The 22,433-nt window shown below is 49.2% G+C and overlaps 1 protein-coding gene across 3 annotated transcripts in view; it reads left to right on the top strand.

Moving 5' to 3' along the window:
• Positions 1–3,071, top strand: part of GALNT16 (polypeptide N-acetylgalactosaminyltransferase 16) — a 71,131-nt gene extending 68,060 nt beyond the window's left edge. The window contains exons 15-16 of one of the 3 annotated variants that reach the window (XM_040975625.1): positions 754–893; positions 1,958–3,071. In XM_040975625.1, the coding sequence (XP_040831559.1) occupies positions 754–891 (138 nt within the window). In that variant the 3' untranslated portion in view covers positions 892–893; positions 1,958–3,071. Of the gene's footprint in view, positions 1–753; positions 994–1,957 lie in introns of those variants that run through there. The other 2 variants (XM_040975628.1, XM_040975627.1) reach the window with 2 other exon arrangements.
• Positions 3,072–22,433: the final 19,362 nt, after the last annotated feature.

The raw sequence follows: 22,433 nt of genomic DNA, 5'->3' as shown, positions 1-22,433 counted from the left end.
CCTATTTGAGTGCGTGGATATGAATCCTGGCTGTCTCTTGATTCCACTTCCTGCTAGGGAGCAGATGACAGCTCAGGTGCTTGGGTCCTTGGCACCTGCCACGGGAGTCCCAGGTGGACTCCTGGCTCCTGGACTCCACCTGGGGCCAACCCTCACCACTCCCGGGCATTTGGGGAATGAGCCAGTGAATAGACGAACTCTTTTTGTTTCCCTCCTTCTCTCTCAAATAAATCCAAATTTCAAAAAGAAAATGTCTACCCAAAAGACAGGAATGTAGATTGTTATGAGGCAACTAAGCCAAATTGTAAATAAACATTTTGCAGGCCAAACACAGTTCTTGGTTGGGTTGGATCCAGCTCCTGGGCCTCAGCATGGAGGTTTCAGGTCTGGAGGGTAACTCTACCAGGCTGCACAAACAGCAGACCCCACTGGGGGAGACCTGGCATAGGGCTGGGGGCAGGACAGCCCCTCATCTGGGGACACGCAGCAGTCTGCTTTCTATGAGAAGGAATGTCCTGGGTATGTGAGGTACTTTCACACATACAAGGGCTCTCCACAAGCTTCATGGAAAACACTGTTTGAGAAGAAAACCAGGCACAGATTTCAGTTTTTTTCTGCACCAAAATAAACTTGATCTTTGTATTCGCCAGCTCCCCTTGCCTGTGAGACCGTGTAACTCCCTGTAAGATGAAGGCATCAAGTATTTTGCATCTTGTTTCATGACTGCTTTCTCACTCCCTTCCTTCCTCCCAGAAATGGAGGCGAAAAGGCACGCTTATCCAGCACTCAGTCAGCGGCCTCTGCCTGGAGACCAAGCCCGGCCAGCTGGCCACAAGCAAGTGTCAGGCCGACGCCCCGGCTCAGCAGTGGCAGCTGCTGCCACACACCTGACGGTAGTTCCCGGATCTCAAGTGGCCTTTGCATGAGACTTTGGGACCAGATTTGAGGGTGGAGGGATTGGGGAGTGACTGAGGCGTGTTTACACTGTCTCCTGCCCCTCCATGATACACACACACACACACACACACACACACACACACACACACACACACACACACGTTTCTCCAGCTGGATCGTGGAGGACGCAGGGGGCATCCCCCATGCCCTTTGTGGCTGTCCCAGCCTTGCCCCAAGGATGGAGATGGTTGGGGTGTAGACTGGCTGGGCAGGTGCCTGACCCTTTGTCCTCCGCTCTGATGCACCCCCTCCACCCCCCAGCAGTGGGGGATGTGGTAGGCCCTTCCTCTCCCTATTGCCTGGGGAACACAAGGACGGAATCCCACAGGGCCCAGCAGGGTCTTGGGGCCTGCCTGTGAGGACAGGTGTGAGAGGTGAAAGTGTGGGGAGGCTGAAGGCTGGGAGGAGGGAAGGCAGGCTCAGAGGGAGCACCTGAAGGGCAAATCAAATACAGGGGTGAGGGATGAGGGTGCCAAGATTGAGTCCAGGACAGTGCTGGATGGGCTGGGTGTGGGAGGGAAGGGATCCAGGAGCAGAGAACAGGGAATTTGTCCAAGGACTCAGAGGGAGGAATACCCGAGTCCCAAAAGCATAAGGGGTCCTCTCCAGGATGTAGCCCTGTCCACACCTGGCCAGCCTTGGGGCTAGAGCCTCAAGATGTCTCCTATCCCAGCTCTGTGGGTGCCCATATACTCAGCAAGAAGCTGCAGGGGGACTTCTAGGGACAGACTTGATGTGTCCTTCATTCAACAGACTTCACTTCTGCCTACTCTCTCTGGGACCTTGATGTCCAGCTGGTGCCCTGGGCCCCTGGGCAGCCCCAGCCTCATTCACACTCTCAGATCCCTGCTTTCACAAAGGCGTTTGCTTCTGTAAATATAGCTCTGTGGGTTGGGGTGACCGGTGGGATTGGGACCTGTTTTTTGGAGCAGGAACAACCCATGTGTCACATAGGGGCTGTGTCACCTGGCTAACCACCTTCTTCCCTTCCCGACTACAGGAAGGATTCCAACGGAAGGCCAGCCACTGCAGAGCACTGGGAGGCTGGCTGGTGGCTCCTGGTTGTGTAGCGAACTCCCAGTTCTTTGTGCCAGCCACTGACAACACATCTACCCACTCTGCTCCATGGCCTTGTCTTGGAACCCCTTCTTGCTGTGCCCCTCTCCCCTACCCACTGGCTCAGGCAGTGGGATTTTGGGCAAGAGACTGTTGGCACCAGGACTCCTGGTGGGGGGCAGGTAGGTCTCCTTCTGAAGCCAAGCAGCCTGGGGAAGACATGGGTATCCTAAGATACCTTTCATAGACTACAGAGTTGTGCACTCATTGGAAGCTCCTGGATTCCAGAAGGTCTAGAAATCTTCCAACAATGACCCCCATCTCCACCACTACCACCCCAATACTGTATGTGGGTGCCTATGTACACTACCATGGAGAAAGGACCTATGGGTTTCCCTAGCTTCTAAAAGGAGGTCCCCTCTGATCCCTAAAGGGGCTGAATCTCTGATCCAGATTGGAGTTGCTGCCTCCTGGTCTCCCTCCCTGGTATCCCCAAACTGCTGTCATCCTGCACACTGCCCGTGGCCCTCGGGCTGGAGCAGTGGGCCGCAGCACCTGTTTCTGGTGGTTTCCTCTAGCTCCTGGCTCTCACCAGCGGCCTCTGTGCAGTGCTCCCACCTGTCAGGGCTCTGCACTCCGGCTGGGTCCCTTGGCTCTCATGGCCACATTTCTCCTTCCTCCCATCCGCTGCCACTGGGGGAGTGCCTTGGACCCCTATTCCTCTAGGAAGCTTCCTGCCACAGCCTAGGACAGAACTGGGGCCTGGGTAGAGGCCCCCCCCTAGAGGCTGTGTTAACCACCTCCGCTCCGGGGAGGAAAGGGACCAGGCTTGGGCCAGCCCTGTGGGGCTAGGAAGCGTGGGCTCCCCTGGTTGAATGTAAGAGGACTGCTGCTCAAAGGGTCTCTCCCTCCACTCCTGTGGCCAAGCCAGACTTTGCCCTCGTCCACCATCCTGTGGAGGGGACGCAGCCCTGTTCTGTTTTGCTTTCCCTCTTGACCAAAGCATGTGCCACTAGCTGTCCTCGAGGACCTCGTCTTTAAGAATTACAAACCTGGAATAAAACCACTTCTTACATGCTCACGTGCACCTGTGTCTTCCTTTCTGAGTCCAGAGCTGTGACCCTGGGGTGCTACCCTCCAGCCTGAGCTCCCAACCAGGCTGGACATGTTCACACCTAACCCTCCCCTCGCCCCAGCTAACTTCTCCACCTGAGCACTTTGGGGAGCCCCAGAGACTCTGGCACTGTCTTGGCTGGAGTGCCATGGGCATTCTGCTGCCATGGATCTAGGCCCAGAGCCCGGGAACCACCTCAGGTCAGATTGAACCAGCTTCTTGTGATCTTACCAGGTACCTTTCAGATTCCTGGAAATGGAAAACTCTGGTGCTCTCTGGATCCAGCCCTGCAGCCTCACTTGCCTTCAGCCAAGCCACCCTCTCCTTTCTCAGAAGCCAGCCCTAGCCCCTCTGAGTTGTCCTTCCCTTCCTGTCCCACACAAGAAGGCCCTGGGCCGAACCAACAGTGACATTTTGGAAAGCATCCCACCCGCCCAACCTTGCATAATTGGATAGCAGATGCCCTGCCTAATGCTTCCATGGGAACCACAGGACCACCCCCCAGCAGTTCTGTGATCAGAAGCTGAACCTGTCAGGTAAAGATAAATGCAGCTGTGATACACCTAAACAGCTGTAGTCTACAGGCCGGGGTAATGCTACTCTCTCAGGGACATGATTTCTGATCTGACCTCCAGCTATGACCGAGGGCTGCAAACCCAGGATTCTCCAGGACTTCTGACTTCTTGTGGGTCCAAGGATGCTGGAGCAAAATGCTGACCCGCTGAGTATACAAGTTGGCAACAGCACCCAGGGCCTGGGATGCCAAGTCACTGCAGAAAGCAGCCCGACTGCCATCCCTGTCCATGTCCATCTGTCCTTTTAGGAGCACAGCCCAGCCCGCTCCTTCCCAAGCCAGGCTGGCTAACCCCTTGGCACCTCACTCCCACTCCCAGCCTGGAAGGGCTGTAGCCCTGGCATCCCCAAGTCAGGTATCCTGTCTTGGTCTTCTCCAAGTTTTTCTTTGTCACATGCTCTCTTCTGGGAACTAAAGTTCTTTGCCTTAATCCTGCCTCACCTCTGGGGGAACTCAGCCAAGCCCTAGGACTAGTCATTAACAACAAGGGTCCTTGCATAATCAGCAGGAGCTGTACCCTGAGCTGCAAGGACATCTGCCCGGGACCAGCCTCGCACTGACCTAACAGGGAGCGATTTCTGGATCCCAGGCTCTTTGTCTACTGTTCAGGAGGGCTCTCCTCACTACACACAGGAAGAAAAACCCAGACACGTCATCACTGCTCTCTAAGGATGCGGGGGTGGTGGTGGGCAGCAGAGCAACCCAAGCCTACTGAGGAGAGGGGCTGTCTTCTAGCTGCAGGGGGGTGTGGTCCTCTACCAGCAGGGAGCAGGGAGGGAAGCTGGAGTTGGTGATGTCCCAGCAATGTTCTCTGTGTCCCCTGTGGATTGAGTCATGTTTTTTTTCCAGGAGGGAGGAGGCCTCTGCTGGCAGGCCTGAGCAAAGGCCTGGATGTGCAGCCGGGAGGGGCCGTTCCACAGCTGGTCTAGCTGAGTGGCTGGGCTGGCCAATGGCTCTGGGACCATCTGAGGACAGTTGTTTCTCATCCAGCTCAACCCCACGACATACAGGGATGAGTGTTCTAGGGGCCATGGACTCTTGAGGGTCCATCAGCTGGGCCAGTGCCCCACTTTGCCACTTACTAGATGTGTCTTTTGGAATAATGGCTTCCCAGCCTCTAACAAAAAAGACCCTAAAGGATTTTAAAAGGACTGATTTGGACAGTGATTGCCAAGTACCTGGTGCTCTCTAGATGTTTAGTAGGTCAGTGCTGTTACGTTGACTAAGAACTGATTTCTGGGAGTAGATGACACGCCATGCCCATTGCTATGGGGGATGACTCAAAAGCAATCAAGATGAAAATGAACCCTAGCCTCAGGAATCCACATCTGTGCAGCGGCCACCTCATGCCGTGTGTGAGCCACCACTTGACATGCCTGCATCTCACATTGCAGTGGCTGGGTTTGAGCTCATCTTTGCTCTCATTTCCAATTTCCTGCTAATGTGTACCCAGGGAGGCAGCAGATGATGACTCAAGTATTTGGGGCCCTGCCATTCACATGGAACATCCGAATAAAGTTCCTGAGCTCTGGCTTTGACTCAGACCATGCCTAGTTATTGTGAGCATTTGGGGAGTAAATTAACAATTGGAAGATCATGTTCTCTGTATATGTCTCTCTGCCCTTAAAATAGATAAAAGAGACAATAAATTAACTTTCAATCGTAACTGGGGCAGGTCCTGCGGCATAACGGGTTAAGCCACCATTTGCAGTGTTGGCATCCCATATGGGCTCTGGCTCCAGTCCCAACTGCTTTACTTTCAATCCAGCTCTCTGCTACTGTGCCTGAGAAAGCAGTGGGGGATGGGCCAAATGCCTGGGCCATTCCATCCACATAGGAGACCAAGAAGAAGCTCTGGCCTCTGGCTTTGGTCTGGCCTAGCCCTAGTCATCACATTCATTCGGAGAGTGAACCAATGGATGGAAGACCCCCCTCTCTCTCTTCTCTAAAACTCTGCCTTTCAAATAAATAAAATAAATCTTTAGGGCCCGGCGCGGTGGCGCAGTGGTTAAGGTGCCCCTATGTGAGGCTGGTACAGCAGGTGGTGGCTTTATCTACTACGCCACAATGGCTGGGGCTGGGCTAGGCCAAAGCTGGGAGGTAGGAACTTCATCCGGGTTTCCCACCTGAGCGGCACTTGGGCTGCCTTCCCATGTTTCTAAGGCCAATAGTAGGGAGCCAGATGGGAAGTAGAGTAGCTGGAACCTGAACTAGCAGTCAGGTGCCGTAAGTGGTAGCTTAACGTGCTACATCACAACATTGGCCCCTCCATGGACTTTCTGAAGTTCCTTCATATTTGTTCTGCTCAGACCTGACCACAGAGCCCTACACAGAAGGGTGGTCATAACCGGAATGAATGAATGAACCTCTCTGGGAAGGCCTTGACTGCAAACCCAGCCCCAACTTTAGCCAGGGTGCCCAGGTCTCTAAGAGGGGGCATGTATCCAAGTCAGGGACGTGTTGAGCTTATGAACTGGGCAGACAGAGGAGTCCTGATGGTGATGGATCCTGGAGATGGGGCAGCAGATGCGAGCAATGGGCAGCAGTGACAGGTGCTTCCCTGAGATTTTCTACCCTCATCTCTAGCCTCTAACGAACACCCCTCCTCCCAGGGGCTCCCTGAGTTCCTCTACTTCCCCTTTTACCTTGACTCAGGATTGTACTAAAATTGCCCTTATCTAGGGCTGCCATTGTGGTGTAGTTGGTTAAGCTGTTCTGGTTTAAGCTGCCACTTACAGTATCAGAGCACCTGTTTGAGTCCTGGGATGCTCCACTTTTTTTTAAAAAAAAGATGTATTTATTTTTATTGCAAAGTCAGATATACAGAAAGAAGGAGAGACAGAGAAGATCTTCTGTCTGCAGATTCACTCGCCAAGTAACTGCAGCGGCCAGAGCTGAGTTGATCCTAAGCCAGGAGCCTGGAGCCTCTTCCAGGTCTCCCATGTGAGTGCAGGGTCCCAAGGCTTTGGGCTGTCCTCAACTGCTTTTCCAGGCCACAAACAGGGAGCTGGATGGGAAGCAGGGCTATCAGGATAAGGACCAGTAGCCATATGGGATCCTTGCATGTGAAAGGTGAGGACTTTAGCCACTAGGCTACTGTGCTGGGCCCAGTGCTCCACTTCTGATTCAGCTCCCTGTTCATGTGCCTGGGAAGGCAGTAGAAAATGATCCAAGAGCTTGGGCCCCTGCTACTTATTTGTGAGGCCTGGGTGGTGTTCCAGCTCCTGACTTTATGCTGGCCCACCCCTGGTTGTTGCAGCCATTTGGGGAATGAACCAGCAGAAGAAAGATCTTTCTTTTCCTTTGTCTCTCCCTCTCTCCCTCTCTCTCTGTTACACACACACACACACACACACACACACACTAACTTTCAAATAAATAAAATACATCTTAAAAGAAAAATTGCCTGTCCCCTCTGAACTCCCATTAGACCACAGCCAGGGCGTGGCAGGTGTTCAGTGTTTGAGTGAGGATGAGGACAACGCATCTCTGTCCTCCCTCAGTTCCCAAGTCTCTGGGTGTTGGGCTGCCTGTCAGCTTTCTCTTCTCCTCTGGCCGTGGGCTTGGGCTTGCATGAAGTCGACTGCGGTCTTACCCAGTGGAGACCCAGCCTTTGCAAGCAAATGCCAAACCCGTGCTGGATAGAACAGATAATAAATGTGAGGATGAGGATGAGGCAAGCACAGCGGAGAGGATGCGGCAGAAGCCGATGGGGAGGCAGCTGCTGGATGGAGCACGGTCTTCCATATTAATGAATTTGTCACAAGGCTTAGGCGGTAGAAGCTGTAGTTCTGAAACTCTCTGAGGTTTCCATTTCACCTGGCAGCGAGGAGAAGCTGATGGAGGTGCAGTCAGTATTTCAGCTTTTGCCCAGGGCTAGGTCTCTGCTCCGGATCTGGGCAACTTTGGTTTATTTGCATACAAATTGCAAAAGTCTACAGAGTCTTCAGTCAAGCAAGTTTTAAGTAAAATGAGATTGCTTCCCTGGAGGCTAGCATTCCCCAGGTTTTCTCTTCAACATTCTTCTCACTCAGCAGCTACTCACACTGATGCAGATATTTATTTATGTATTCATGACCCCAGGAGTGTCCAGGAGAGCAGAAGAAGAGAGCAGACAGAGCCAGGGTTACCTGGGAGGATGGTTTAGGGAATGGCTGCAGGTGAGAAGGGCGGAGCCTGGGGCCGGTGATTCAAACCCGTCATGGATTTGATCTGGTTTGAACGAGACCAACGAGGGTTCCTGGGCTCAAAGCTGGGTTCCCACAGTAGCAACACTGAAAGATAGTGGGAGCTGGGAGGCGGTGCCTTGCGGCAGGCCACTACAGCTTGTTCCAAAGTTGCTTTTTCCCTTCCCGGTGTGTGTGACAGTTGAGGAGGCCCTCACCAGTGGCGGCACAGAGGCAACTTTTGGCCTCCAGGTTCTTGAACTTGTTCAATGTGATTTTTTTTTTTTTAATAAAAGCCCCGGCCTGCCGTATTCTGTTAGCGCAACAGCAAAGGGACTGATCGGGAACCCGGAGAGGATGACATGTACAAGGGTAGGCATCGTGTTTAACTGTCCTGTCAGCCCTTGCATTCCTGGAGATCCACTTGTGTTTGGCACACAGCGAGTGCCCAGGAAGCATTTGTGGAAAGAAATGAAGAAATGAGTGAATGCAGGCAGGAAGACAAAGGCGGGGATAGCATGTGTGTAGCCAACGGATATGGAAAATGAGCAAGAGAAATCCCATCTTATGTTTAGTTTTTAGTTGCCGGCTGACAAGCAACTATTTTCAACAGGAAGAGCTATAAGCAGGTGGGTAGGCGAGCTGGAATGAGTTCCATCTGGATTGGTACAGGCCTGCCAGGTGAAATGGAGCCGTTAGTGTTGTCACTAGAGGGGCATCCGATCTCCTTGGCTCCATCTGCACCACCCAGCCGGGTTCATGCATTTTAGAGCCTATTCGTCCACTAGAGGAAGATCTAATTTGCAAACAGACAGCAATCCAACCACCTTGGGGACTGCCGGTCCTCAGTGTGGAGTGGTCTCAAGCGAGCAAGACAGTATCAGTTGCTTAATAAAGTCTCCTGACTGCCGGGGCGGGCGTCCCCTGGGGTCCCCAGCATGACAGCTCACTTCCCCCAACCAGGTAGGGCCAGATCACTGAGATGAGCTGAAAGGCTGGTTGAAGATCTGGCCTTGAGGACCCATGTCTCCTGCAGGGACGCCTGTGTCCAGGGCTGGACAGAGCTGGTAGCTTGGAAAATGTGGCTTTGTGCCCCTTTTGCGTTGGCACCGTGTCCAGTCAGAAGCTGCCTGGGATGGGGCTGGGTGAGAGTGCTTGTCTTTCACCAGATGTAGTCTAAGGCTGCCTCTGTTTATTGCCCCAAGCCAGGCTCATTTGTATGTGTCAAAAATGCAGCTTCCAGGGCTCTAAACAGCTCATGGGGCTCCCATGCTGGGGAACACCAGCCCGGCACAGGTGCCTCTTGCCAAGCAGCCAAGTACACTGGGGCAAAGGTTTTTTTTTCCAAACATTTGGGTTTTTGTTTGTTTTTTATAAAGATTTTATTTTATTGCAAAGTCAGATATATAGAGAGGAGGAGAGACAGAGAAGAAGATCTGTTTGGCTTAGTTTTGCTCCTGGTTTCACTCCCCAAATAGTTGCAACAGGCAAGACTGGGCCCAGGTCAAAGCCAGAAGCCTGAAACTCCATCCTCATTTCCCATGTGGATGGCAGGGCCCGAAACATCTGGTCTATCTTCGCTGCCCCCAGGGACATTAGCAGAGAGCTGTGTCAGAAGTAGAGCAGCGGACCTGGAACTGGTGTTTCATGTGGGGGTGTAGCCCACTATATGCTCCCATGTCCATCTTCCTTAAGTGGTCCCAATAGGCTTTGCTTTACGAACTTAGACCCCTCTCCTTGGAACTCCAAATAAGGGAGGCAGTTAGGCAATGTGAACAGTTTGACTGGAGTGTGACCATGAAGGCGGTGAGCAGCAAAGCCCTGCCGGTGTCTGCAGGTGTAAGGGTCGAGTCAGCCTGACCACTCTCAGAAATGTGCTCCTCGGTTTCAGCACTGTAGTCAGATGCACAGGGCTCCAGAGAGTGCACCAAGCTATTACTGAATCTCTTTTATTTTACTTAACTTCCCATCATGGGAGATTTTAAATGGAGGTTTCTACAATGATTCATTTATGGCCAATCTTTTTTCATCTACATCCTGCCACGAGATTATTGGAAACAAATCTTAGGTATTATGCCATTGTACCTGCAAATATTTCAGTATACAGGGGGATTTCAAGAGGCTCATAGAAAGTGGGATGAACAGATGAAAGTTTATTTTGGTACAAAAATTTGCAGAATCTGTGTCTGGTTTTTTTCATGATGCACATTTCTATGAAGTTTCTGAAGCTTCCTGCGCACTCTAAAAAAGCCAGAATGTCCATGTTTATTCTCAGCAGTCTTCTGGTGCCTATGCCCTAATGCCCTACTGCTCCTCTAAAGGAACAAGAAGCTACGTCCCCCATCACTACAGGTGCAACTTCCGCTACGATGGGCTAGGTAACCTGGATGCATGCTCAGGCCCGTTCTTCCTAGAATAGCAGTGTGGCTGCCAGTGGGTGACCGTGCTCCCGATGGGCACCTGGGCTCCCACACCCTGTTGGGAATGGCCATGGCTCTTGGAACAACAGGACCAGAACTGCCAGGGACTCTTCAATCCCTGTCCCCCTGGTGGACACTAAAAAACTCAGCCTTACTCTTTTTCCTTCGATCTACTTGGCTGGGCTCCGGAATCCTGCACCAGTGCGGAGTCCTCCCACAAATGCTTGTGGGCAAAGGTAGGAGTTGGTTGTTACCATGGCAACCATTTCTTCACCAGGTGTCCAGGGAAGAACTCATGATCTATCCCATTTCCTTTAAATTACAGTCCAGGGACCTTCAATTCAAACATCCCTTGACAAGGACACAGAGCCTGTCTCCGCTAAGTGATGTAATCAGTTCTCATTAGCCCTCTCCCTGCTCTCTTGAAAAGCATAAAAGAAAATTACCTTTGGCACAGAAAAGGCTTTTAAACCAACCTTTTCACAATATGTCTCCAACTGAACGTCAAGTGGAGGCATATAATTACCGAGCAGAAAGGAGTGTGCCAGACCAGTTGACACAGGCTTGCTCAAGGCAGCCCGAGGGACGGTGACCGCCGTCTTCGAAGGCAGAACGTCTCTTTAAGAGCAAGTCCATTTGCTAAACTGTGGAGGGGAGCAGACAGGACAGGCGAAGGGGAGATGCTGGCTCCTTGAAGACTTCCATAACTGTGTTGCTCCCTGGGCCGCGGGAGCTGCTGTCCACATCTCCACCCTCCACCATGGCCTCCTGAGCTCAGGTTTGTGTCTCCTCCTCGTCTTGATGCCCAGTGGAGAGCTGGGCTGCCTTCTGACATTGTACCAGCTACGTAGGATCCCTGGTGCCCTGAGTATACCTCCCATCCTGGCATTCTCTTTTGTGACGGTTTGGTTTTGCTCCTGGAACTAAAGTGTATGCTCTTTTGTGTCCACACTCTCCCTCCCCAATCATTTGTTTTTCTCTTTTGTAGCTAACCATGTGTTTTGCTACGCTTACTCAGATTCGATCACTGTTTACTGTGCACTTCACACACAGCAGCTCTTCCCTGTGTGTTGACTCATGGAAAGCAGTGTGGCGTACAATCCCTTTATATTCACAGTGTGGTCACCAGGAGTTTGTTAAAAACACAAAGTATCTGGGGACCAGTGCATTGGCTCAACTGGCTAATCCTCTACCTTCAAGTGCTAGCATCCCATGAGTGTCAGTTTGTGTTCTGGTTGCTCCACTTCCCATCCAGATCCCTGCTGTGGCCTGGAAAAGCTGTAGAGGATAGCCCAAGGCTTTAGGACCCTGCACCCATGTGGGAGAGCTGGAAGAGGCTCCTGGTCCCTGGCTTCAGATTGGCTCAACTCCAGCCACAATAGCCATCTGGAGAGTGAACCAGCAGATGGAAGATTTTGTTCTCTTTTTTTGTAAATCTGCTATTCCAATAAAAATACATAAATCTTTTTAAAAAATCCAAATCTATCTCAGACCAGCCAAATAAAATAAGACCCTCAGTTAAATGGCATTCAGACTAAGTACTGGTAAGAGGCTGGCGTCATGGTACAGGAGGTTACATTGCCACCAGCAGTGCCGTCATCCCACATGAACACCAGTTCGGGTCCAGGATGCTTCACTTCCAATCCAGCTTCCTGCTATAACACACCTAGAAAGCAAGAAGAGATGGCCCAAGTGGTTGGGTCCCTGTGCCCACACGGGAGACCCAGAAGGAGTTCTAGGCTCCAGGCTCCTGGATTTGGCTTAGTCCAGCATGGCTGATGTTGCCATTTGGGGAGTGAACCAATTTGGAAGAGTCTCTCTCCATCTCTCTCTTACCCTGCCTTTCAAATAAATAAATAGATCAATAAATTTTTTTTTTTAAAAAAGTAGTGTGACAGTATGCATCATAATCTCCTGGGAAAACTTGTTTCATGTATTTTTTTTTAAAAAAGATTTAATTATTTTTATTAGAAAGCAGATTTACCGAGAGGAGCGATAAAGAGAAAGATCTTCCATATGCTGGTTCACTCTCCAAGTGGCCACAATGGTTGGCCATAACTGACAGCCGGAGCTCGCTGATCTGAACCCAAGAGCCAGGTCTTCCAGGTCTCCCATGAGGGTGAGGGTCTCAAGATTTAGAGTCATCCTTTCTTTGTGGCTTTCCCAGGCCACAAGCAGGGAGCTAGATGGGAAGTGCAGCAATGAGGACACAAACCAGTGTCCATATGGGATCCTGGTGCTTGTCAGCAGAGGACTAGCCAATTGAGCCATTGCACTGGCCCTCATGTATTATTTTTTTCTTTAAGATGTATGGATGTGGGCCCAACTGATAGTGTAGTGGTTAAGGTCCTCACCTTGCATGCCTGGAATCCCATATGGGCATTGGCTCCAATCCTGGCAGCCCCACTTCCATCCAGCTCCCTGCTTGTGGCCTGGGAAAGCAGTTGAGGACAGCCCAAAGCCTTGGGACCCTGCACCCACGTGGGAGACCTGGAAGAAGTTCCTGGCTCCTGGCTTTAGATTGGCTTAGTTCTAGCTGTTGAGGCTGCTTGGGGAGTGAATCGGTGGATGGAAGATCTTCCTCTCTGTCTCTCCCCCTCTCTATATATCTGCCTTCCCAATAAAAATAAATAAATCTTTTTTTTAAAAAAAAAAAAAAGATGAATTGATGTGAAAAATAGTATGACAGAAAGGAAGAGAGAGAGAGAGTTTCTTTCTACTGGATCATTCTGCAAATGCCCACGGCATGTAAGACTGAGCCAGAACAAAGCCAGAAGCCAGGAATTCCATCCAGGTCTCTCATGTGGGTGGCCAGAACCCAAGTACTTGGGCCATCCTCTGCTATTTCCCAAGTGTGTTATCAGGAAACTGGATCAGAAGTGTAGGTAGAGGACCAGCATTGTGGTACAGCCAATAAAGCGTCTGCCTGAAATACTGGCATCCCAAAAGGGTGCCATTTGACTCCCAGCTGCTCCATTTCTACTTCAGCTCCCTGCTAATGTGCTTGAAAAGCAGCAGAAGATGGCCCAGTGCTTGGGTCCTTGCCATCCACGTGTGAGACCCAGATGAAGCTTCTGACTCCTGGCTTTGGCCTGGCCCAGCCCTGGCCATAGTGCCCGTCTGGGAAGTGAACCAGCAGATACAAGATCTCTCTCTGTCTCTCCTTCTCTCTCTGTAGCTCAATAAATAAGTCTTTAGAGAGACAAAGAAAAATGGAGGTGGGACTTGATCTTACGCACCCAGATATGGGGTGCAGATGTCGAAGTGGTGGTTTAGCCTGCTGTGCCCCAATACATGCTTCTCTTGAGACCCTTTATCAATTACACAATTCAAAATATCCTTCTTTAAATCTCTAGAAGTAGTTTTCATTATAAAGTCTGCTCGCCTGACACTAAGTACCCTTGGCGTCTGCATGGCATGTTTCCCTCCCATGTTTTTGTTTATAATTTATTTGTGTCTTTACAGTGGGTCTCCTGTAGACTGTGTATGGTTGTGCGTGATTTTATTGATATAGTCTGACAATCCAGTCTTTTAATTCGCGTGTTTAGATCAGTTACATTTTAATATAATTATCGACATGATGACATAAATCCACCACCCTGCTGTTTGTTATCTATTTGCCCACCTGTTCTTTGTTCTGGAGTCCTGGAATAGAGTAAGTCCTGGAGCACAAATTCTTGGAGCCAAAGGTGGGAGTCAGCGTTACCATGGCAACTCTTCTGGCTCCAGATGTCCACCATACTCTGCTATCCTACATTCGTTTGTACTGAGTAGCCTTCCCAAGTGGCTGCTCCAGAGTTTACAAATAAACATCTCTAACTTTTCAGTCTAGCTTCAAATGATACTCTATAAATTCACATTCATGTTAAGAACCATCTCAGTGCTCTGTTTCCATTTCCCTGGACTGTCCTTTCCACTGCTGTCATACATTTAAATATAAATGTCATACATTTAAATTCTGTTACAAACTGCACGGTGCATTTCACTTTAAGCAGTAAATTATTTACTAAAGACATCTTAAAATGAGAAACATCTTTTTATATTTGCCCATATATTTACCATTTCTGGTGCTTTTCATGTTTTTTTTTTCTCTGTAGACCCAGAGTACAGTTTGTTTGCATTTACCTGAGGAATTAATTTTCGCATTTCTTGCAGCACAAGCCTACTTTCCAGATCAGAGTGCCCCAGGTTGGAATCCTGGCTCCACTTCCAATCCCAGCTGCCTGCTAATGTGCACCTTGGGAGGTAGCAGTGACGGCGCGAGAACAGGGAGCTCAACAACCCACATAGGAACCCCAGACTAAGATTCAGGCTCCTGGGGCTGGCATGGTGGCTTAACAAGCTAATCTTCCATCTGCAAGCACCGGCCTCACATATAGACACTGGTTCACATCTCAGTTACTCTGCTTCTGGTCCAGCTCCCTGCTTATGGACTGGGAAGGCAGCAGAGGATAGTCCAAATCTTTGGGATGCTGCACCCACGTGGAAGACCTAGAATAAGCTCCTGACTCTGTGCTGAATATTGGCTCAACTCCGGCCATCACATCCATTTGGAGAGCGGGACAGCTGGGATATGAACTGGCACCTATATGGGACCTTGGTGCATGCAAGGCAAGGACTTTAGCCACTAGGCAGCCGTGCCAGGCCCATCAATTAAAAAAAAATTTTTTTTAAATATTCTTGAAATAAAATCTGAGACAACCAATGTTGGCTGGGCGGACCTATGTATGTTGGGCCTAGCTGTTAGGATGCTGGTTAAGGGGCTGGCATTGATGGTTCAACAGATTAATCCTCTGCCTGCAAGTGCTGGCATCCCAAATTGACACAGGTTTGTGTCCTGGCTGCTTTACTTCCCATCCAGCCCCCTGGCTGTGGCTTGGGAAAGCAATCCAGGATGGCCCAAAGCCTTGGGACCCTGCAACTGCTTTGGAGACCTGCCAGAGGCAACCTCTCCTGGCTTTGGATGGACTCAGCCAATTGGGAAGTGGCCAGAAGATGGAAGATCTTTCTCTCTGTTTCTCCTTCTCTGTGTTAATCTACTATCCTAGTAAAGTTAAAAATAAAAAGTGGAGCAGCCAGGACTGGAAATGATGCTATGCTATGGATGCCAGCATCACACATGGTAGTTGAAGCTGCTGCACCACAAGGCGAGTCATTGTGCCCTTTAAACAAAAATGAAAAACTATACTGGTGAAGACCCTAATATCCAATTATCTGGCTCTAGCTCCTCATTCCAGCTTTGCAACAGACCCGGAGAGGGGAGCAGTGATGACGCAGCTAGTGGGGTCCCTGCTGCCCAGGCACGAGACCTACACTGGGTTTCCTCCCATTCTTGGCTTTGACTTCACCAAGCCGTGGCTGTTATGGGAGCACGACATACTTTTTCTCTCTTCCTCTCAAACACATGTCAAAAAAATTTGTTTAAGCTGATTATATCTTAATCTGCTGGGCTAAACTCCTGCTCCAAACTTGACATTTGGATTCATGTGTGCTCTGTGGAATGGCTAAGTCAGGCTAATTGATGTATGTGTTCTCTCACAGACTTTTGTGTGTGTGTGTGTGTGTGTGTGTGTGTGGTGAGAACATTTTAAATGGAAATATGGAAGGATTCATAAATTTGCATGTCATCTTTGCACAGAGTCATTTGAGTCTTGTCTATATTCCGATTCTTGTATATGTGCTGCTGAAGCCAACACTCAAGAATATTTTATCTTGTCCCCATCCCCTTTTGTTCCTGGCATGATGTTTTTGCCAAATGTGGAATTCTAAGTTGACACTTTCCCTCTCAGCATTTAAAAAAGATGTCATTCCCCTTTGTTCTGGCTTGCATAGTTTCAGAATGGGAAGTCTGCTGTCATTCCCGCTTGTCCCACGGTACCTGCCGTGTCCTCCCTTCGGCTCCCGTTAAGAATGCCTCTTTAACAATAGTTTTCATCAGTTTAATTAGCATGCAGCATGCATGCTGGGATGTGTGTTTTGCTTTTGTGTAGATTGGTCTATCCTTTGGATCTGAGTATAGAGTTCTCATGAAACATGTGAAATATGAATTTCTACCTGCTTTTTTTCAACCTCTCTGTCTCTCTCTCTCTCTCTTTTTTTTTTTTTTTTGTGGTTCTGTGTGTCTCTACCTTCTTTTTCTTGAGATTGCAATTATACATGTTAGACCACCTGTCGCTGCCCTTCAAGTCACTAAAGCTTGGCTCGTTTTTCAAAACATTCTCCCTTCTGCTTTAGTTCTGAAGTTTCTTTTCAAAAAGCCTTTATTAACTTCACGTTTACTTTCTTTATTTGAAAGGCAGAGTTACAGAGAGAGGGAGAGCTAAGAGACACTGTCCAGCCGCTGGCTCACTCCCCAGACAGCTGCAACAGCCAGGCTGGATCAGGTTGAAGCCAGGAGCCTGGAACGCCATCTGAGTCTCCCACAGGGGCAGCAGGGACCCAGGTGCTGGGACCATACTCTGTTGTTTTCTCAGATGTATTAGCAGGGAACTGGAGCAGAAGTGGTACAGCCAGGACTGAAACCAGCACGCATATGGGATGCTGGCTGTGGCTTAACCTGATGCACAGCAATGCTGACTCTAATTTTTAAGTTTCTACTGATCTATCTTCAAGTTCTCTGCTTTTTTCCTTCCTTTCAATGTCGAATCTGCTGTTAAATTCACACAATGAATTTTTCTTTATTGCAGATACAAAATTTTACTCTACATTTAAAGACTGTGAGAGGAAGGGCCCAGTGCAGTAGCCTAGCAGTTAAAATCCTTGCCTTGCATACACCAGGATCCCATATGGGCGTCGGTTCTAATCCTGGCAGCCTCTTCTGGGTCTCCCACGCAGGTGCAGGGTCCCAAGGCTTTGGGTCATCCTTCACTGCTTTCCCAGGCCACAAGCAGGGAGCTGGATAGAAGTGGGATCACTGGGACATGAACCGGTGCCCATATGGGATCCCGACACGTTCAAGGCTAAGATTTTAGCCACTAGGCTACTGCGCTTGGCCCAGAAATCATGTTTTAAAAGTTATCTTCATGGTGTGAGTGTTGTGGTGTAGTGCATTAAGCCGCCATGTGGGATGCCTTCTTCTGTCACAATGTAGGTATGAGTCACAGCCTTTCCACTTCCAGCTTCCTGACAATGTCCTTGGGAAAGCAGTAAAGCATGGCCTGTGTGCTGTTCACACAGGAGACCCACATGGGGCTCCCGGCTTCAGCCTGGCCAACTCCAACTCCACCTTTCTAGTTAAGTGTTGGCGAGGATATGAGACAGCTGGGGCCCGCCCCCCCACCTCCATATGCCACTGAAGGGAATGTCTAATGATGTGGCTCCTGTGGGAAATGGCATGGTAGGTCCTAAAAAATATTTTTCTGTCAAGCTTCTTCCATTTTCTTCCTCGTGCATTCACATTTGCAGGGCTCCTCCAGTCGGAGGTGGCTCTCTGCCGGCCTGGGGTGTTGCTTTCTTCATCTCTGGCCATTTCTCGTTTGACTTCTGCTGACCGAGCGAACTCTCCAGGGGTGAGTCATATTTTCCTGTTTCTCTGCATGCCCAGACGTTTCGCTGGGTGGCGAACACAAACATTACTTTATTCAACTCTGCTATTGTTATCATCCCATTAATGAGTGTCGGACTTTATTTTGGCACACGATGAAGTTTCTCACGGGGCATGGAGATCTGATTTTGAACTCTGCTAGGGTAGGTCTAGAGTAGCCGTGCGTAAGGGACAGTTCAGTCCTTTTTTTCTTTTTTAAAGATTTATTTATTACGACCAGCGCTGTTGGCATAGCACATAAAGCCACTGTCTGCATCCCATGTGGGCACTGGTTGGAGTATCAGCTGCTCCATTTCCAACACAGTTCTTTGCTAATGTGCCTGGGAAAGCACCAGAGTATGGCCCAAGTCCTTGGGCCCCTGCACCCACGTGGGAGACCCAGACGAAGCACCAGGCTCCTGACTTCAGACTGGCCCAGTTCTGGCTGTTTTGGCCACTGGGGAGTGAATCAGTGGATAGAAGACCTTTCTCTGTAGTTCTTTCAAATCAACCAATAATTATTTTAAAATACTTTTTTTTTTTAAAGAAAGAGTCGTACTTATATATCTGAAAGATAGAATTACAGAGAGAAATAAATTTTAGGTACTGGTTAACTTCCCAAACAGCCACAATGGTGTGAGCTGAGATAGGACGAAGCCATGAGTTTGGGACTCCATTATGGTCTCCAACATGGGTGGCTGGGGCTTACTGAATTGGAAGCAGAACACCTGGGACTCGAACTGGCATTGCAGGAGGCAGCCTAAGCTGCTGCACAGTGCTGACTCAGGTACTCCTGTCTTGTCATTGAAGCGGAACACTCTGGGTCTTCACAGCATGATCAGATTGCTCACTCAGGACTGGCTGGCTGTTGTAGGACTGGCTAGCTTGTGCCTCCTGTCCTGCACGATCTCTGAGAATTGTTTTGATTTCTGCCAGTCCCAGCCCGGCCTGGGATGCAAGATGTCTGGAGATGCATATGCAGTCAGTTCTTCTTCTGAATAGTTCTTTCCTTCCAGATGTTGGCCCTACCACTCCCGGCTGCCTCAAACCCCTCCCTTCTGCAAGACCTAGGACCTTGAGCCAGCCCTAGGCATAGGTGTAGGGCTTAGGTCTCATTTGCTCACAGCCCCAAGCTGGCCGACATCTGATGTCTGGATAGCAGTCCCTTCTTGGACAATGCCCGGCAGCCCAGTTGTCAAATCTGGTCCTTGTTACTCTAAAATGATGAGCTTTTCAGAAATCCTTATTTTCCCAGTTCCCAACTTATACTGATCGGATCAAGTTTCCAGAGCAGACGGCCATGAACTTGAGCCCACGGGCCAAAACCAAGTTGCAGTTTGTTTTGGTATGGCTGGCAGGCTAAGAATAGTTTCTGTATTATTAAGATAGTTATAAAAAATTCTTGGCTGACTCCTAGAGGGTCTGAGAACATGGTTTTTTTCTCTCTTTTTAAGACTTCTTCATTTGCAAGGCAGGGTGGTACACCGCGGGAGAGAGAGTTGAGATTGTTCATCCACTGGTTCATATTCCTAAGGCAACATCTGAAAGTGAGTCAGGGCAGAACCAGGAGCCAGGAGCTTCTTCTGGATCTCCCGCATGGGCACGGGAGTCCGAGGACTTGGGCTATCCTCCACTTTCCCAGACCACAGACAGGGAGCTGGATGAGAAGTGAGCAGATGGGACTCAAATCCCTGTGCTCTGAGGTGGGGTGCCAGGGTTGCAGACAGCAGCTTAACCTACTGTGTCACAACATGCTGGCCTGGAGAACCTAGTTTACATCTCAATGCCAGCTGGTGCAGGTGCACTGGTAACTGGGATCACTGGAATGATGGAAAGAATATCACTTCAACATTGGGTTTTCTTGCACAATCTTGGATAACTGCTCTTAATTGTTTCTCAAGAAAGTTTTTTTTTCAGTTGTAAATTAGGATACTAAACATGCAGGAAGGAGGCAGTAGGTGAAGCATCTGTGACACCGCACAGGCTGGACATGGCTGGTTTTAAATACACTGAAAATAAAAACCCTTCAACGTCTAAGACTCCTTTCTCTCGCTCTGTGAACGCCTCTGGTCTGAGTCATGGCGTGCCAACTACTTCCACCAAAAATGTGTTCATCTGCCCCATCCTTCCCCCATCGCCAAGGCCTGTGACACACCTAGTCCTTCCCCCAGACAGCAACCTATCTGACCTACTTAAATGTGTCAAGCTCATTAAACACACTCTCAGCTTCCCATGTCACTTCCTCTTCTTTAGGTTAATGTACACCTAAACTTACATCTCTTCAAATGACACAAATGCAATCCTTTCTAAGACTTATTTTTTATTGGAAAGTCAGACTTACAGAGAAATAAAGACAAAGATCTTCCATCCGTCGGTTCACTTCCCATTTGGCCAATCTGCTGCCTCACAAAAATGCTGAGCTGATCTGAAGTCAGGAGCCAGGAGCTTCCTCCAGGTCCCCTACACGGGTGTAGGGTCCCAAGGTCCTGGGCCATCCTCCACTGCTCTCCCGGCTCACAAGCAATCTTTTTGACAATCTTGAATTAGGGCACAAAGGGTCAAGGGTTACAGGAAAAGTGGGTAAGACTACTATTTCCACTTTTTTTCCTGTATCTGGTAAAGGGGGAGATAAAGGGAGAAGCTACACCCACCCTCTCCCATCCCAGGTCCCTGATGTGGGGCATGCTCCGAGGGTTCTGCTCAAGTGGTTTTGATAGTTCAACAGTTATGAATTGCTGCCAATCTTGCCATTTCAAGCACGATGAAGTCACTGCAGAATCCACTGATTGACACAGTCCACCTTAGTCTCTGTTTGCCCTATTTTTCATTGTCAACATATAGCTGAGGTAGTTGATTTTTTCTGTCCTCTGTTGTGGTGCCAGGTGTCCTCTGCAGGTTCTGATAGACTGCCATATCTTCCATGTGCACCTGGTTATGCTCTCCACTGCTCTGTCTGAGCCTCTGAGGCAGATCGGCTCTGGCACTTGCCCTCCATGGCAGACCATGGAACCTGGCACATCTCTTCATGGTTAGGGTTCTGGGTCCAGCAGTTCGATTGGGGAGATCCACCAAGAAACTTTGTCTGAGGTGATCTCAGACCAGATTCTTATCATTTTCACTTTGTTTCACAGGCAGAAAGCACACCGAGAGACAGGGTTGATATGCTATCCACTGGTTCTCTGCAAAGGAGGCCTCCAAGCCGGAAGGGCTTGAGCACCTGTCTTCAGAGGTATTCTTGGATGGCTGTGACTACCCTCGGAACTCCCAGCCACGAGGAAGCAGTTGGTGACCATCTGGGCAAGCTGCTCTGCCTGCTGTATGCTGAATAAACTGCTGTCAGTGTGACCTCCTCAGGTTCCCAATACAAGTACTGATCAACTCTGAAAAGTCCCCAGGGATCTGCTGCTCAGCTCACTTGGTGGTTTTCCACCTTCCTCAAGATGTGTGAGGTTTAAACCTTGTCTTTTTCACCAAGCAGACTCTGTGATCCTATCATCTAGACCAATTACTTGGAAAATCTGAGTCTTGTTGCCTCCATGTATAGACAATAATCACTTCCTGCTCCCCAGGACTGCTGACATGGAGACTATTTTCTAAGCAGTAAAATGCTAGGCCTCAGTGTGAACATGAGTGCCATCTTTATTTTTCTTAAAAGTATCCTTACAAATAAAGTAATATTTAAGATAGTTCACAAATTAATCCTTGTTTCCACTGCCATCTTCAAATACTAAAAACAACTTGGTAATGGAGGCTGGGTTACTGAGATGTAAAGCTAAGTGCGGTAGCTGGGACACAAACCGGTGTCCATTCCAGCGCTTGTAGACAGAGCATCAGTCAACTGAGCTATTGTGCCGGCCCCCTCCTCCTCAACTTGTGGTTAAGATTCAAAATACCATCCTTCTTTCTGCTCTTGCCACCCACCCCCTAGAGCCCGAGTATCTTCACATCGCTCATTAATCCTACCTTCCCCAATAAGCCAAAGAACACAAAGTACCCAGCCCCCAAACCAAGGGATTTCATTCCAAGCAGACTTGCGTTCAAGTATTTTCACAAAATGAAGCCAAGATCTTATCTGTTAGAAAAACTATACTAGGAGACCAGGCCAAGTGAAAAAACAGGACAAAATGATTAACTTTGAGTTGATTTGATTTTCTGAGGATATTTTAAAGATTTACTTATTTTAGTTGAAAATCAGTTACAGACAAGGAAAGGCAGAGATCTCCCATCTGCTGGTTCATATTCCAAAACGCAAAGAACACAACCAGTCTGAACCCAGGAGCCAGAAGCTTCTTCTGGGCCTCCCATGTGTATTCAGGGCCCAATGTTTGGTCCATTCTGCTTTCCCAGGCCATTAGCAGATATCTGGCTGGGAAGTGCAGCAGCCAGGACTCAAACCAGTCCTGGCTGGTTTGAGCATTAAAATGTGGCTGAGTTTTAACAGATACTGCTGTGATTCGTGCATCAAACTCCCTGGGATGCCTGTGAACTAATGGGAGAGCTGAGCGGAACCACATATGCACAGCTATACTCAAGTTCCCCGATACCCTTGTTCCAAGTGGTGACATTTCACCAATGGGTCTATTTTATAGAAAAACTCAGCACATGTAAAGATTCTTTAACTCAA

The sequence above is a fragment of the Ochotona curzoniae genome, unplaced genomic scaffold (genome assembly GCF_017591425.1).
Source record: "Ochotona curzoniae isolate NIBS_2020 unplaced genomic scaffold, NIBS_Ocur_1.0 contig_2688, whole genome shotgun sequence".
Taxonomy (NCBI): Eukaryota; Metazoa; Chordata; class Mammalia; order Lagomorpha; family Ochotonidae; genus Ochotona; species Ochotona curzoniae.
Note: the sequence above shows the minus strand (reverse complement) of the source record. Positions and strands in the feature narration are given on the sequence as shown.